The sequence below is a fragment of the Pan troglodytes genome, chromosome 1 (genome assembly GCF_028858775.2).
Source record: "Pan troglodytes isolate AG18354 chromosome 1, NHGRI_mPanTro3-v2.0_pri, whole genome shotgun sequence".
NCBI lineage: Eukaryota > Metazoa > Chordata > Mammalia > Primates > Hominidae > Pan > Pan troglodytes.
The window spans coordinates 194,985,520-194,998,903 of record NC_072398.2 but is presented as its reverse complement, the minus strand read 5'-3'; the positions used below and the strand labels follow the sequence as shown (position 1 = coordinate 194,998,903).

At 36.8% G+C, this 13,384-nt stretch overlaps 1 protein-coding gene across 10 annotated transcripts in view; it reads left to right on the top strand.

The window, feature by feature from the left end:
* AGO3 (argonaute RISC catalytic component 3) overlaps nucleotides 1-13,384 on the top strand; it is a 132,510-nt gene that overhangs the window by 64,600 nt on the left and 54,526 nt on the right. For 9 of the 10 annotated variants that reach the window (XM_054665731.2, XM_063782732.1, XM_016959123.4 and 6 more), the window contains one exon: nucleotides 9,031-9,165. The exons of the other annotated variant lie outside the window; for it this stretch is intronic. In XM_054665731.2, the coding sequence (XP_054521706.1) occupies nucleotides 9,031-9,165 (135 nt within the window). The remainder of the gene's footprint in view (nucleotides 1-9,030; nucleotides 9,166-13,384) is intronic. 10 annotated transcript variants of the gene reach the window in all.

Sequence of the window (13,384 nt, the reverse complement as noted above, 5' to 3'; positions counted from 1 at the left end):
AAAGAAGAACGAAGTTGGTGGATTTATACTACCTGTGTTCAAGACGTGCTATAAAACTACTGAAATCAAAACAGTGATACTGGGGTAAAGATTGTCAGGTTACAGAATAGCTACCAGAATAGACCCACTAATGTGGCTGGTTGATTTTTGGCAAAGGGCCCAACATAATAGAATGCCAAAAAGGTTAGTCTTCTCAATAAATGATGTAACAACTGGGTATTTGTATTAAAAAAATTAACCTCTACTTAACACCACACAGAAAATTTAATTCAGAGTTTATCCCAGGATAAAACATTAAAACTGGTAAATTTCCAAGACAAAATGGGGAAAATATTCATGATCTTGGACGAGGCAAAGATTTTTTTCTTCTTTCGAGACAGGATCTCCCTATCACCCAGACTGAAGTGCAGTGGCTTGAACTTGGCTCACTGCAACCTCTGCCTCCTGAGTCCAAGTGATTCCCCCACCTCAGCCTCCTGAGTAGCTGGGACCACAGGTGCATGCCACCACGCCTGGGTAATTTTTGTAGTTTTAGTAGAGACGAGGTTTTACCATGTTGGCCAGGCTGGTCTCGAACTCCCTGACCTCAAGTGATGCATCCACCTAGGCCTCCCAAAGTGCTGGGATTACAGGCATAAGCCACTGCACCCGGCTAGGATTTGTTAATAAATTGAAAACCATTGCAATTAAAAGCTTCTCCTTTTGAGAACACCGTTAAGAAAATGACAAGGCAGCCAGGCGCACTGGCTCACACCTATAATCCCAACACTTTGGGAGGCCTAGGCAAGAGAATCGCTTGAGGCCAGGTGTTTGAGACCAGCCTGGGCAACATAGCAAAAAAAATTTTTTTAATTAGCTGAGCGTGGTGGTGCATGCCTCTATTCCCAGCTTCTTAGGAGGGTGAGGTGAGAAGATTACTTGAGCCCAGGAGTTAGAGGTTGCAGTAATTATTATCACCACTGTACTTCTGCCAGGGCAACAGAGCAAGACTCTGACTCTTAAAAAAAAAAAAAGAAAAGAAAACACAAGCTACCGCTGAGAAAACACATTTGCAAAACGTAACAGAACAACGCTTAGGTCCAGAATATATGAAAATTGTACATAACTCAGTAAGAAATAGAAAAAAAGTAGTAGTAAAAGTCACATACTTCACAAAAGAATATGTGTGGTCGGGCACAGTGGCTCACACCTGTAATCCCAGCACTTTGGGAGGCCGAGGCGGGCAGATCACCTGATGTCAGGAGTTCGAGACCAGCCCAACCAACATGGCGAAACCCCATCTCTACTAAAAGTACAAAAATTAGGCAGGTGTTGTGGTGGTCACCTATAGTCCCAGCTACTCAGGAAGCTGAGGCAGGAGAATTGCTTGAACCCAGGCAGCAGAGGTTGCAGTGAGCCAAGATTGCACCGTTGCACTCCAGCCTGGGCGACGAGCAAAACTCCATCTCAAAAAAAAAAAAAAAAAAAAAATTATATGTGAATGGTCAGTGAGCCCTTGAGAAGATGCAGAACATCGTTGGCCGTTCAGGAAATTCAAAAAGAACCACAGTGAGATACCACCCATACGTACTAGATTGACTAAATTTAAAAGACTGAAAATAACAAATGTTGACAAAGATTTGGAGCAACTAGAAATTTAGGAGTGTAAAATGGTACAAGTACTTTGAAAAATAGTTTGGCGGCCAGACGCAGTGGCTCTCGCCTGTGATCTCAGCACTTTGGGATGCCTAGACAGGCAGATCGCTTGAGGTCAGGAGTTCAAGACCAGCTTGGCCAACATGGTGAAAACCTATCTCTACTAAAAATAGAAAAAATTAGACGGGTGTGGTGACATGTGCCTGTAATCCCAGCTACTCGGGAGGCTGAGGTGGGAGAATCGCTGGAACCTGGGAGGTGGAGGTTGGAGTGAACTGAGATCATGCCACTGCACTCCAGCCTGGGTGACAAAGTGAGACTCCATCTCAGCAAAAAAAGAAAGAAAGAAAGAAAAATAGTTTGGCAGTTTATTTTAAAGTTAAACCCAGTCCTCAACTTAGAATGGTTTGACTTCCGATTTTTCAACTTTATGATGGTGCAAAAGTAGTATGTCTTCAGTAGAAATTGTATTTATAGTACAATATTCTCTCAAAATGTTGTGCAGCAGCAGCAAACCACAGCTCCTAGTCAGCCATGTGATCACAAGGGTACAGTGTACTGTGTTGCCAGATGATTTTGTCCAACCGTAGGCTCATATAAGTGTTCTGAGCACATTTAAGGTAGGCCAAGCTACCTATTGTGTTGAGTAGTTTAGATGTATTAAAAGCATTTTCGCCTTAACGATATTTTCAAATTATGATGTGTTTATTAGGATGTAATCCCGTTTTAAGTCAAGGAGCATCTGTATTCTCTGGGGTTTATTTGAGACGTAGTCTCCATCTGTTGCCCAGGCTGGAGTGCAGTGGCGTGATCTCGGCTCAATGCAACCTCCTCCTCCTGTGTTCAAGTAATTCTCCTGCCTCAGCCTCCCGAGTATCCAGGATTATACGCGCCTGCCACCACGCCCAGCTAATTTTTGTGTTTTTAGTAGAGACAGGGTTTCACCATGTTGGCCAGGCTGGTCTCGAACTCCTGACCTCAGGTGATCCACCCGCCTCGGCCTCCCAAAGTAAGAAACAGAAATTTGTTTGTCAATTATAAATAAATCTAATAAAAGATATATGAGTTTTAGAGTATATTATAAAACCTTAGTAGAATTTAAATGACCTTAATACATTCAGAGATATACTATGTTTATGAATTGAAATATTATTCCACTGATATTTTGAACATTAGTCTATTTTGGTAAATTTCTTTTCCCTAGTTATAGTTATCTAGATACATTTTCCCCTAAACTCCCCTCCATTCTTTCTGTTTTATTTATCTGAATTCTAGTGGCTGCTCATTAATTTTAATTATATGAGTATAGTACAATTTATCAATCCAGTTTATAATACAAAATATCCAAATATGTTGACACATATTTAGGTTGTTTCCATTCTTTTTACTCTTACAAATAATGCTACAATAAGGATATGAGCATTCTTATTCATGTCTTCTTTTGGAGACAGGGAATTTCTCTAGAGTATATATTCCACTGTAACAGAAGTGCTGGGTTGAAAATTATATACAGCTTCCAATTTATTATATATTCCACTTCCTTTCCTAAGTGACTTTATCAGTTTATATTCCTACAGTCTGAGAGCTTTCATTCTTCCATTGGCTTATTTTCAGCTTGTTACCCTTAAAGTTTTTTCAATCTTGATTGGTATAAAATGGTAGGTTGATATTGTTTTAGTATATATTTCTCTTTGTCTTCTATGAAATGTTTGCTCATGTCCTTTGCCACTTTTTATTGTTTTATTTTGATTTGTAGGAACTCTATACATATTCTAGATACTAAGCATTTGTTAAACATATTGTTTATATCCTCTATCAATCTTTAGCTTTATTTCTTTATTTATGGTGTCTTTTTTCTTATAGTTTTCATGGTTTATAGTTTTTGTATTGTGCTGAAGAAATTCTTCCTTACCTTTAAGACCATAAAGATATTCTACATTTTTCAATAAATGTTAGTTTTCCTTTTCATATTTAGTTCTCTGAATAGGAATTTGTTTATGTATATAGTATGAGGTAGGCTTTCAAGCCTGTTCTGTGTGTCTAGCCCCACAGTCTCTTTATTTGAATAGGATTATAACAAATCTTGATGAATGCTAGAGCAGACCTTATTCTTAAGAATTGTTGGCTGGGCACGGTGGCTCATGCCTGTAATCCCAGCACTTTGGGAGGCCAAAGCAGGTGGATCACCTGAGGTCAGGAGTTTGAGACCAGCCTGGCCAACATGGTGAACTCCGTCTCTACTAAAAATACAAAAAAATTAGCTGAGCGTGGTGGCACATGCCTGTAATCCCAGCTACTCGGGAGGCTGAGGCAGGAGAATAGTTTGAACCCAGGAGACAGAGGTTGCAGTTAGCCGAGATTACCCCACTGCACTCCAGCAGCCTGGCCAACAGAGCAAGACTCCATCTAAAAAAAATAAAGACTTGTTGTGGCTATTCTTGTTTCATTGTGCTTTCATGTTAATTATAGTATCTTAAGTTCCAGGGGGAGAGAGGATTACATCCTGTTGATATTTTGACTGAAATTACGATTGAAGATTAATTTGGGGATAATTTACATGAATAGGGTGTATTATAACTCCGTTTATTTGATCTCCTATAGTATCTTTCAATAAAAGAGATACTTATTACTTCCATAGGTCTTATACACCTTTTGTTTAGATTTCATCTCAAATGCCTTATGTTTTTTGTTGTGATCATAAGTGGTATATGTTTAAATTACATTTTAAGTAGGTTGCTAGTGTATAAGAATATAATTTATTTTTATATGTAGACCTTAAATCTAGTAACATTGCTGAATTATTAATTCTGTAATTTGTCCATAGATTTTTATTGGGTTTTCTATGCACACAATTAATGTTGTGAAGAGTAATAATTTTGTTTCTCTCTTTCCAACCTTTTAACTTTTTATTCTCCTAATTTGCTTTGCTATGCTAGCTAGAACTTCCTATAAAATGAAGTTGAATTTACCATGGAGTTTTTTTTTTTTCTTTTTTATGTATCTGCCAGGTTGTAATACCATAGAGTTTTGGTAAATAACTTTTACCAGATTAGGGAAGTTCCCTTCTCGTCCTGGTACAATAAGAGTATTTGCTTCAATGCTGAATTTTATCAAATGCTTGCTTTTTGGGGACTGCCATCTATGGAAATGATTATATGCTTATTTCCTGTAACATGTTAATGTAGTATATTTTATTGATAGATTTTTAAAATGTTAAATGTAAACATTTTTCAGTAATAATTAGCTAATTTGTGAAAGGGAAGGAAGGAATAAACTACATATATATGTAGGTTTATTAAATATTAAGAATTCATCCAAGGGACAGAAAAGCAAACATTTGATCATTGAAACATATTCCTAATTCAAAACTATATTTGCTGATTTCAACCCATTCTTTATGAGTTTTTTATTACTAAATTTAATTTTTACCTCAAATGCCCACCTTCCTGTAGAGAAGATGGTCAATAGTAAAATGATTCAGAGTGTAGTGGAATAAACAGGGAAAAATAGTAGAAGAGGATTAAACAAGAGAAATAACTCTAGCATGTTTGTTTAGTAGTTACAAGTAATTACAACTTTGTGGTATCTGAAATATTAGTTGTGAAGGCTGGTGTTATAGCAATCCAGTGAATAAATTTTACCTGTAGGATTAAAAGAAAGGCAAAATAAGCATATTATTCACTTTCTATTTATCTTTCATTTACTTTTTAAAAATTAACCCAGATCAATATGTGCTTAAGAACTTAAACATTATAAACATATAACTTAAATTTGATATGTATCCTGTCAGCCTTCCTTTTTGTGCACAATAATATTCCAACATTTTTCAGTAGAAGAATATAATATATATATATATATTTAAAACTATTATGGATTTGAGTAAGATACCCAGAATACTGTTACAATCTTAACAGTCTCTTTTTTTTTTTTAATTAGTTAGAAACTGGAAATGTTTCTAAAGTTTATTTGGATGGAAGTTTAGAAGTGAATATTGATTTCTCTTATCTTTTCCACAGAAATACTCATGGGCCAGGCGCGGTGGCTCACGCCTGTAATCCCAGCACTTTGGGAGGCCGAGGCGGGTGGATCAGTTGAGGCCAGGAATTTGAGACCAGCCTGGCCAACACGGTGAAACCCCGTCTCCACTAAAAATAAAAAAATTAGCCGGGTGTGGTGGCACGTGCCTGTAATTCCAGCTCTTGGAAGGCTGAGGCACGAGAATTGTCTGAACCTGGGAGGCAGAGGTTGCAGTGAGCCGAGATCACACCACCACACTCCAGCCTGGGTGACAGAGGGAGACTCTGTCTCAAAAATAAATGAATAAATAAATAAAAATAAAAAATAAGTACTCATGGATGTATACCAAAAAAATAAATACATACACATACGTACACAAACACACACACGTGCACAGGAACATTCATTGGAATATTGTTTGTAATAGTAAAAAACAACCCATAACTCTCCCTCAGGGGACATGAAGTACATTCATACAGTGGGATATCTTGCAGCTATGAGAAGGAATGATATAGTTTCATATTAGTACATACAAGGCACAGTATAGTGTTTCTAATGTTTTACCATTTGTGTTCTTTTTTATTAAGAGGGGAAGGGAGTACCTATTTACTTAATTATCATGCACCCATACTGTAACATAGTGTGCAGCAATTAAAGGGTGTACTGACATGAAAAGATCTCTAAGATGTATTGTTAATTTTTAAAATCATGATAAAATGAGTCATAGAACATTTATCATCTGATTTCATCTAAAAAGTTATTCCTACATTTTTATCTTTGTAAATTAGTATTTTTGTTTTTTTAATCACCTTTCTGACAAATCTAAGTGCATATTAAAAGGAGAGGATGTATACATACCTAAGTACTAACAGTGGTTACTTATTAGAGCTATTTGGAGCGAGGAGGTTCAGACTGGAGAGGGTCTTTACTTTGTATATCTCTGTATTGTTTGAGTTTTTATGATGAAACTTTATTCATGTATTATTTGTGTAATGAAGAAGTAAAAAACAGTATGCACTCAGTACCAAAAAATGAAGTTATAAAGATAAAAATGTTTTTTCATAGTAAAAAATATATTTAAAAAAAATTTTTTTTGAGACGAAATGTCTTGCTCTGTCACCCAGGCTGGAGTGTAGTGGCGCAATCTCGGCTCACTGCAACCTTCGCCTCATGGGTTCAAGCGATTCTCTGGCCTTAGCCTTCTGAGTAGCTGGGATTACAGGCATGCGCCACCACACACAGCTAATTTTTGTATTTTTTAGTAGAGATGGGGTTTCACCATGTTGGCCAGGCTGATCTTGAACTCCTAATTTCAAGTGATCAATGCACCTTGGGCTCCCAAACTGCTGGGATTACACTTGTGAGCCACTGTACCCAGCCAAGATAATTTTTTTTTTTTTGAGACAGAATCTCACTCTGTCACCCAGGCTGGAGTGCAGTGGCATGATCTCGGCTCACTGCAACCTCGGCCTCCCAAGTTCAAGCGATTCTCATGCCTCAGCCTCCTGAGTAGCTGGGATTACAGGCACATGCCACCATGCCTGGCTAATTTTTTTGTATTTTCAGTAGAGATGGGGTTTCACCATGTTGCCCAGGCGGTTTTGAACTCCTGAGCTCAGGCAGTCCACCCGCCTCGGCCTCCCAAAGTGCTGGGATTACAGGTGTGAGCCACCGTGCCCGGCCAAAAATATTTTGAAGAAAATAAAATACCCACAGTAGCCTCACCACCCACATTTATCCAGAGATAACTACTGTTAAAGCTTTGAAAATATCCTCCCAGAGGTAAGGAACATTTTATGGAGGACATTTAATGCTAAACCAAGGAAAGCAAAAGAAAGATCCCCACATAAAAAGTTTACACTCCTGACCTCGTGATCCTCCCGCCTCGGCCTCACAAAGTGCTGGGATTACAGGCATGAGCCATCCAGCCTGGCCAACGTGGTAAAACCTTGTCTCTACTAAAAATACAAAAATTAGCCGGGTGTGGTGGTGGGCACCTGTAGTCCCAGCTACTCAGGAGGCTGAGGCAGGAGAATTGCTTGAACCTGGGAGGGGGAGGTTGCAGTGAGCCGAGATCACGCCATTGCACTCCAGCCTGGATGACAGAGTGAGACTCCGTCTAAAAAATAAATAAATAGATAAATAGATAAATAAAGTTTACACTTAGCTGAACAGACAGTGGGCATGTTTTTTTTTTTTTTTGGAGTAGAAAAATGACATGATAACATGCAACTTACTGTCTTATGGTTTTACTTTTTGTTGTATCCCCAGTGCCTATATAACACATAATAGCCATTAATAAGTATGTATCTGAGAAATGAGTGATGGTGATCTGCTAACCATTGGTGAAACTCTTCCAGTTCCAAAACCCATGGTTAAGAAATCATACTGGTTGACTGTTAAAAAACCACCCACTGCTCAATAATATTGGACAGATAACCCTAAATATTACTATCTGTAGACTGAGCACAGTGGCTCATGCCTGTAATCCCAGCACTTTGGGAGGCTGAGGCAGGCGGATCACCTGAGGTCAGGAGTTCAAGACCAGCCTGACCAACATGGAGAAACCCCGTCTCTACTAGAAGTGCTAAATTGGTCGGACGTGGTGGTGCATGCCTGTAGTCCCAGCTACTTGAGAGGCTGAGGCAGGAGAATCGCTTGAACCCAGGAGGCGGAGATTGCAGTGAGCCAAGATTGTGCCATTGCACTCTAGACTGGGAAACAAGAGTGAAAGTCTGTCTCAAAAAAAAAATATATATATATATACATATATATATGTATATTTATAGCTTAGATTTAGCACCAATGACTAATACCACTGTTTTTTCAAATCATTACAAGACAGGGAAAACTCTCTTTAGAATAGATAGTCTAGGGTGGCATAGAAAGCCTTGTTTAAGAAATAATACTGGCCAGGCGTGGTGGCTAACACCTATAATCCTACCACTTTGGGAGGCTGAGGCGGGAGGATCGCTTGAGCTCAGGAGTTGGAAACCAGCCTGAGCAATATAGTGAGACCTTGTTTCTATTAAAAAAAGAAAAAAAGAAATAATACCTAACCATCTCATCTGCCACGGGGCTCCAGCCTTCTTTGTCTCTTATAAGCCTTGTCTCACCCAGAACACTTCTCTATAGAGAATGGAATGAATCAGTTACTTACGATGAAAGAGATAGATTATAAAAACTGTAGTATTTGGCCATTTTGTATTTGTGCCTCAGAGGTCAAATTAAAACTGCTTAATTTTGGAAATTTGTATGTACATAAATGTGCATAAAGGATCATTTTGACCCTATAGATAGTTATCCTGGAGCCTAAGATGAAGTTTCTGAATTTTTTAGGGAAACATTAATTTGTATTGTTTGTGTTTTTCTTCTTAGTTTCTGCCACTGCCTTCTACAAAGCACAACCTGTAATTCAGTTCATGTGTGAAGTTCTTGATATTCATAATATTGATGAGCAACCAAGACCTCTGACTGATTCTCATCGGGTAAAATTCACCAAAGAGATAAAAGGTGAATTAATTAGCATTTAGCACAACTTAACTATAAAATGCATGGATATAACAACCTTTTATTAAAATGTTTTCTTATATAATTAAAATCTATGTAACATAACCAGTGAAACTATACATCAATTATAAAATAAAATATTACATTAAATTCCTTACTATAACATCTTAGGTGGTATTTGAAAGAAATGCCAAGTAATGGAGTTAGTATCACTACCAGCTAATTTTTTGTTAATACTTTCCCTTACTAGCTGAAGGGATAAGAATGTCTCATGGGAAAATGCTTTAGTAATACTGTTAAAAGTAGGAAGCTCACTCCAAAAATATTTGTTATATTTTATAACTAGAATTATAGAACTAGAACATATTCTAATATAATGACTTCCTTATTTTTCTGAAATGATAGTTATTTATTTTAGTCCTTTAAAAGCGTATAAATGTGGGGCTAGCCTGTTTCATGTGTTGTTCTAGAATTATAGTTATTTAATATAAGTTATAGAGTTGACTGTTGATCTTATCTATTATACTTAGTAACTAAAATTTGTACAGTGCTGTTGCATCATATGTACATTTAACTCAGATAAATTCATCTCTATGTGGCTGCCCAAAAATAAAAATAAAAATAATTTTTATAGTGTTCTGAAATCTGTATTTTATATGTATTTAGTCTGATACTCTCTAATCAGAATGAATAGGATAAATTCTATTTATATTGTTAGATCTTAAATAGCCAGAAATAATTATGTTGTTTTTAAGATTTTACCTATTTATTGCAGATAATTTTCAGCTTGTGGTTTGAATGAAGCATTTAAGTTTGTTCACTGAACATCTTTCAGTTCCCCCAAATCAATTAGAGTAGTTTAATACATTCTGCTTGCTCCAGTAATAATTCATTCTTCACCATTCAGTAACCAAGAGAGAGATAGTCATTGTAATAAAATATTAAAAGGAAGATCCACCCTGCTTTGAAAATAAGCATCCATTTATCTCAAGTTATTTAAATGCCAAAGTAAGAAACTGTTTATGTAACTGTTTTGCAACCATACCATTGTCCTTTCATGATCTGTATTAACTGCACAGCTAGCATTGTCAGGAGGTTAGTGCATTACCTACCATTAATATGTGATCATCTAAATGCCATGGTTTCCAGTGGAGTTGCTGCTTAGTTACCACCTCTGATATCATGAAGTCACTTACATTATTTTGCGGTAACTATGCAATCAACTCATATCACCACTCTATCACAGAAAATACAAGATGTACAGAACAAGGATTCAACTGCTGCCCGAAGAGCATGGACTCGATCTTAACTTCAACTGCTCAGGGGCCCAAAGAAATGACTGAAAAAATGACTAGAAAGCATAATAAAGTTGATGTTATAGTGAAGGTAAAGCCAAGTTTATAGGTTAAATATTTATTAAAGCCAAAAGTGTTTTTTTGGTTGGATGGAGGGTTTGGGGAGGGACCTGGGCAGAGAATTATCTAGTCCACTTTTTAAAAATTTCAACTTTTTGCTAGCACCTAGATTTTGGTCTAATTCTTAGGTACTTATGATCCTAGTTTGGGGGTGGAAAAATCTGGGTTGGATCCAATTGACAAACTGATTATTTTTTTCTTCATTCCAAGTAAAATAGGGCTTTTTTTTTTTTTTTTTTAAAGAAGGCTCTTTAAAGTACATCATGTATTCCTACTACAGTAACCCAAGAGAATAAGAGTTTTGTGTTCTCTCCTGTATCTATGGGTTTTTTAGCTGGTATGAAGAATTTGATGCTAGCTGTTAAATAATGACACAAAGTGTGCAATAAAGAATAGATTTTCTTAGTATATTCATCTTTTTCCAGTTGAACTTGTACCTAAATATTTAATAATAACTTTGGAGTGGTTTCTTTATCCAGTAACTCATGATAGTTAAACAGCAGAAATACTGGGAAAATGTATAAGTACCATATATAGATATCTATATATGTGCCAACTTATTTTTAGTAAAAGCTTTATAGGCTTGGAGAACCTTATTAATATTTTTTTAATTCAAGGGGAAGAGTTGAAAATAAATTGCTAAGTGGTGCAAATAACAGAAATTTGTTTTAGACTTTTCTATTGTGTTCTCCCCTGAACATAATATTTTTACGTCTTGTTTCTTCATGTTACTAGTATTTCCTTCTTTTAAGATCCTCCTTTGATAGTATTTTATTTTCTAGTCTCCTTTATAATATAAAGACATAGTAATTCTCTAGTTGATCTGACATTTTTGTCTTATAAAGGTAGTTGTAATGAAAAATTACTACTCACTGATTCAAGGAGGAGCACTTCCAAAGAAAAACAAACCCATACCAATCTGGTACAGGGATGGATACCGTGTCCATTTAACATCTTAATTTGTTCTGATCTATCAGAAGAAAATATCATTTATATGATTGAGCTTTGTGTTTGGTACTAATTTTCTTACCTAATTGCAGGTAGCAGTTAGGTAAGAAAATAAATTTTACCATAGCAGGCATTCTCAGCCTTAGCAGCATTGACATTTTGGGCTGGATAATTCTTTGTTGGGAATTATCTGTAGGGCTGTTCTCTGCATTACAGGATATTTCATACTATCCCTGGCCTCTACTCAATAGAAAGCAGTAGCATCTCTAGTCATGCCTATCAGTTTGTCTCCAGACATTGCCAAATGTCCCCTGGGGGACAGATTGCCCTCTGGCTAAGAATCACTGCAGTATAGGAATCACAAATATGAAAGAGAAATATGACAAAGAGTAATAACCATAAGTATTATCAGGGAACTAAAAGTTGTTCTCCATCTACCCCATTTTGGACTTTATCCCTTGGAGTCTAGGCCAAACTTTAGAAAGGAGTTGCTTATCTGTGACCTCTGTGTACCTGTTAACTCTTCTCTAGGCTAAGACTGCACTAACCACATGTAGCTACTTAAATTTAAATTAATTAAAATAAAGGCTGGGTGTGGTGGCTCACGCCTGTAATCTCAACACTTTGGGAGGCCAAGGTGGGTGGTTCACCTGAGGTCTGGAGTTCAAGACCAGCCTGGCCAACATGGCGAAACCCCATCTCTACTAAAAATATAAAAATTAACTGGGCGTAGTGGCGGGTACTGTAATCCCAGCTACTTGGGAGGCTGAGGCAGGAGAATCACATTAACCCTGGAGACAGAGGTTGCAGTGAGCCAAGATCGCATCATTGCACTCTGACCTGGGCAACAAGAGCGAAAAACTAAAAAAAAAAAATCTAAATAAAATTAAATTTTCAGTTTCTTAGGTACACCAGCTACATTTCTTATGCTTAGTAACATGTTATTAGTGATTACCATATTAGCATAAATGTAGAACATTCCATCACCTCAAGAAAATTCTCTTTGACAGCACTGCTTCAGAAAATTCATCTCGAAGAACTTCAGCCAACGGCTTAAAGCCCATTTCTTCACATTCTAGAGCAGGCCTGGGATCCTTGAACCCCTAGAGTCCACAGATGGACGGCAGGGATCCAAGAACTCCTAAAATCATGTGCTAAATTATGTATATGTGCATTTTGCTGAGAGTTTATTGCTTACATCAGATTCTCAAAGGGATCTTGACTCCATAAGAGGGTAGGGATCACCTACTTTAGGAATTATTTTGGTTACATTTGATTTTTAATAGTATTGGAAAAGAGCTGTGTCACTATATTATACTTCTGTAAAAGTGTCACTTTGCTTCTGTTAAAAATGCCTGGAATTTTTTTCTCCTGCTTTATAAATCTTTAAAGGGCTTCTTTCTTGAGCTTTACAAAATTCTGATCTTCAAGCAGTATGTGATGACTGGGCTAGGTAAATATCACATAATTTGAAATTATGGAATACCTTGAGAATTATTGGATCTCCTCTTTCATTCCTCCTTCCCTCTCCCAGCATAAATACCTGAATTTATTATAAACAGGATTTTTTATTAATGGAAGATTTTGGCCCTTGATCTATGGGCTTTGCAAATTTTATGATTTGATTTTTTAATGTGTAGAGCTTGATGGGGTAAGGAAAAATTTTGCCATTAGGTCTGTCATGACTGTGACCATTATTAGCAATGTTATATGTAAAATCTGGTGTTTATATCATCTTGCCTGTATCACAGAATTTTTTGTCTGTTCAGAATTGAGTTTCTATGGTAATGAACGGGCTTTATAAGTATAAATATTTTACATGTGACAGTTCTGTAACCTCCATTTTTCTTGTTGGGAAC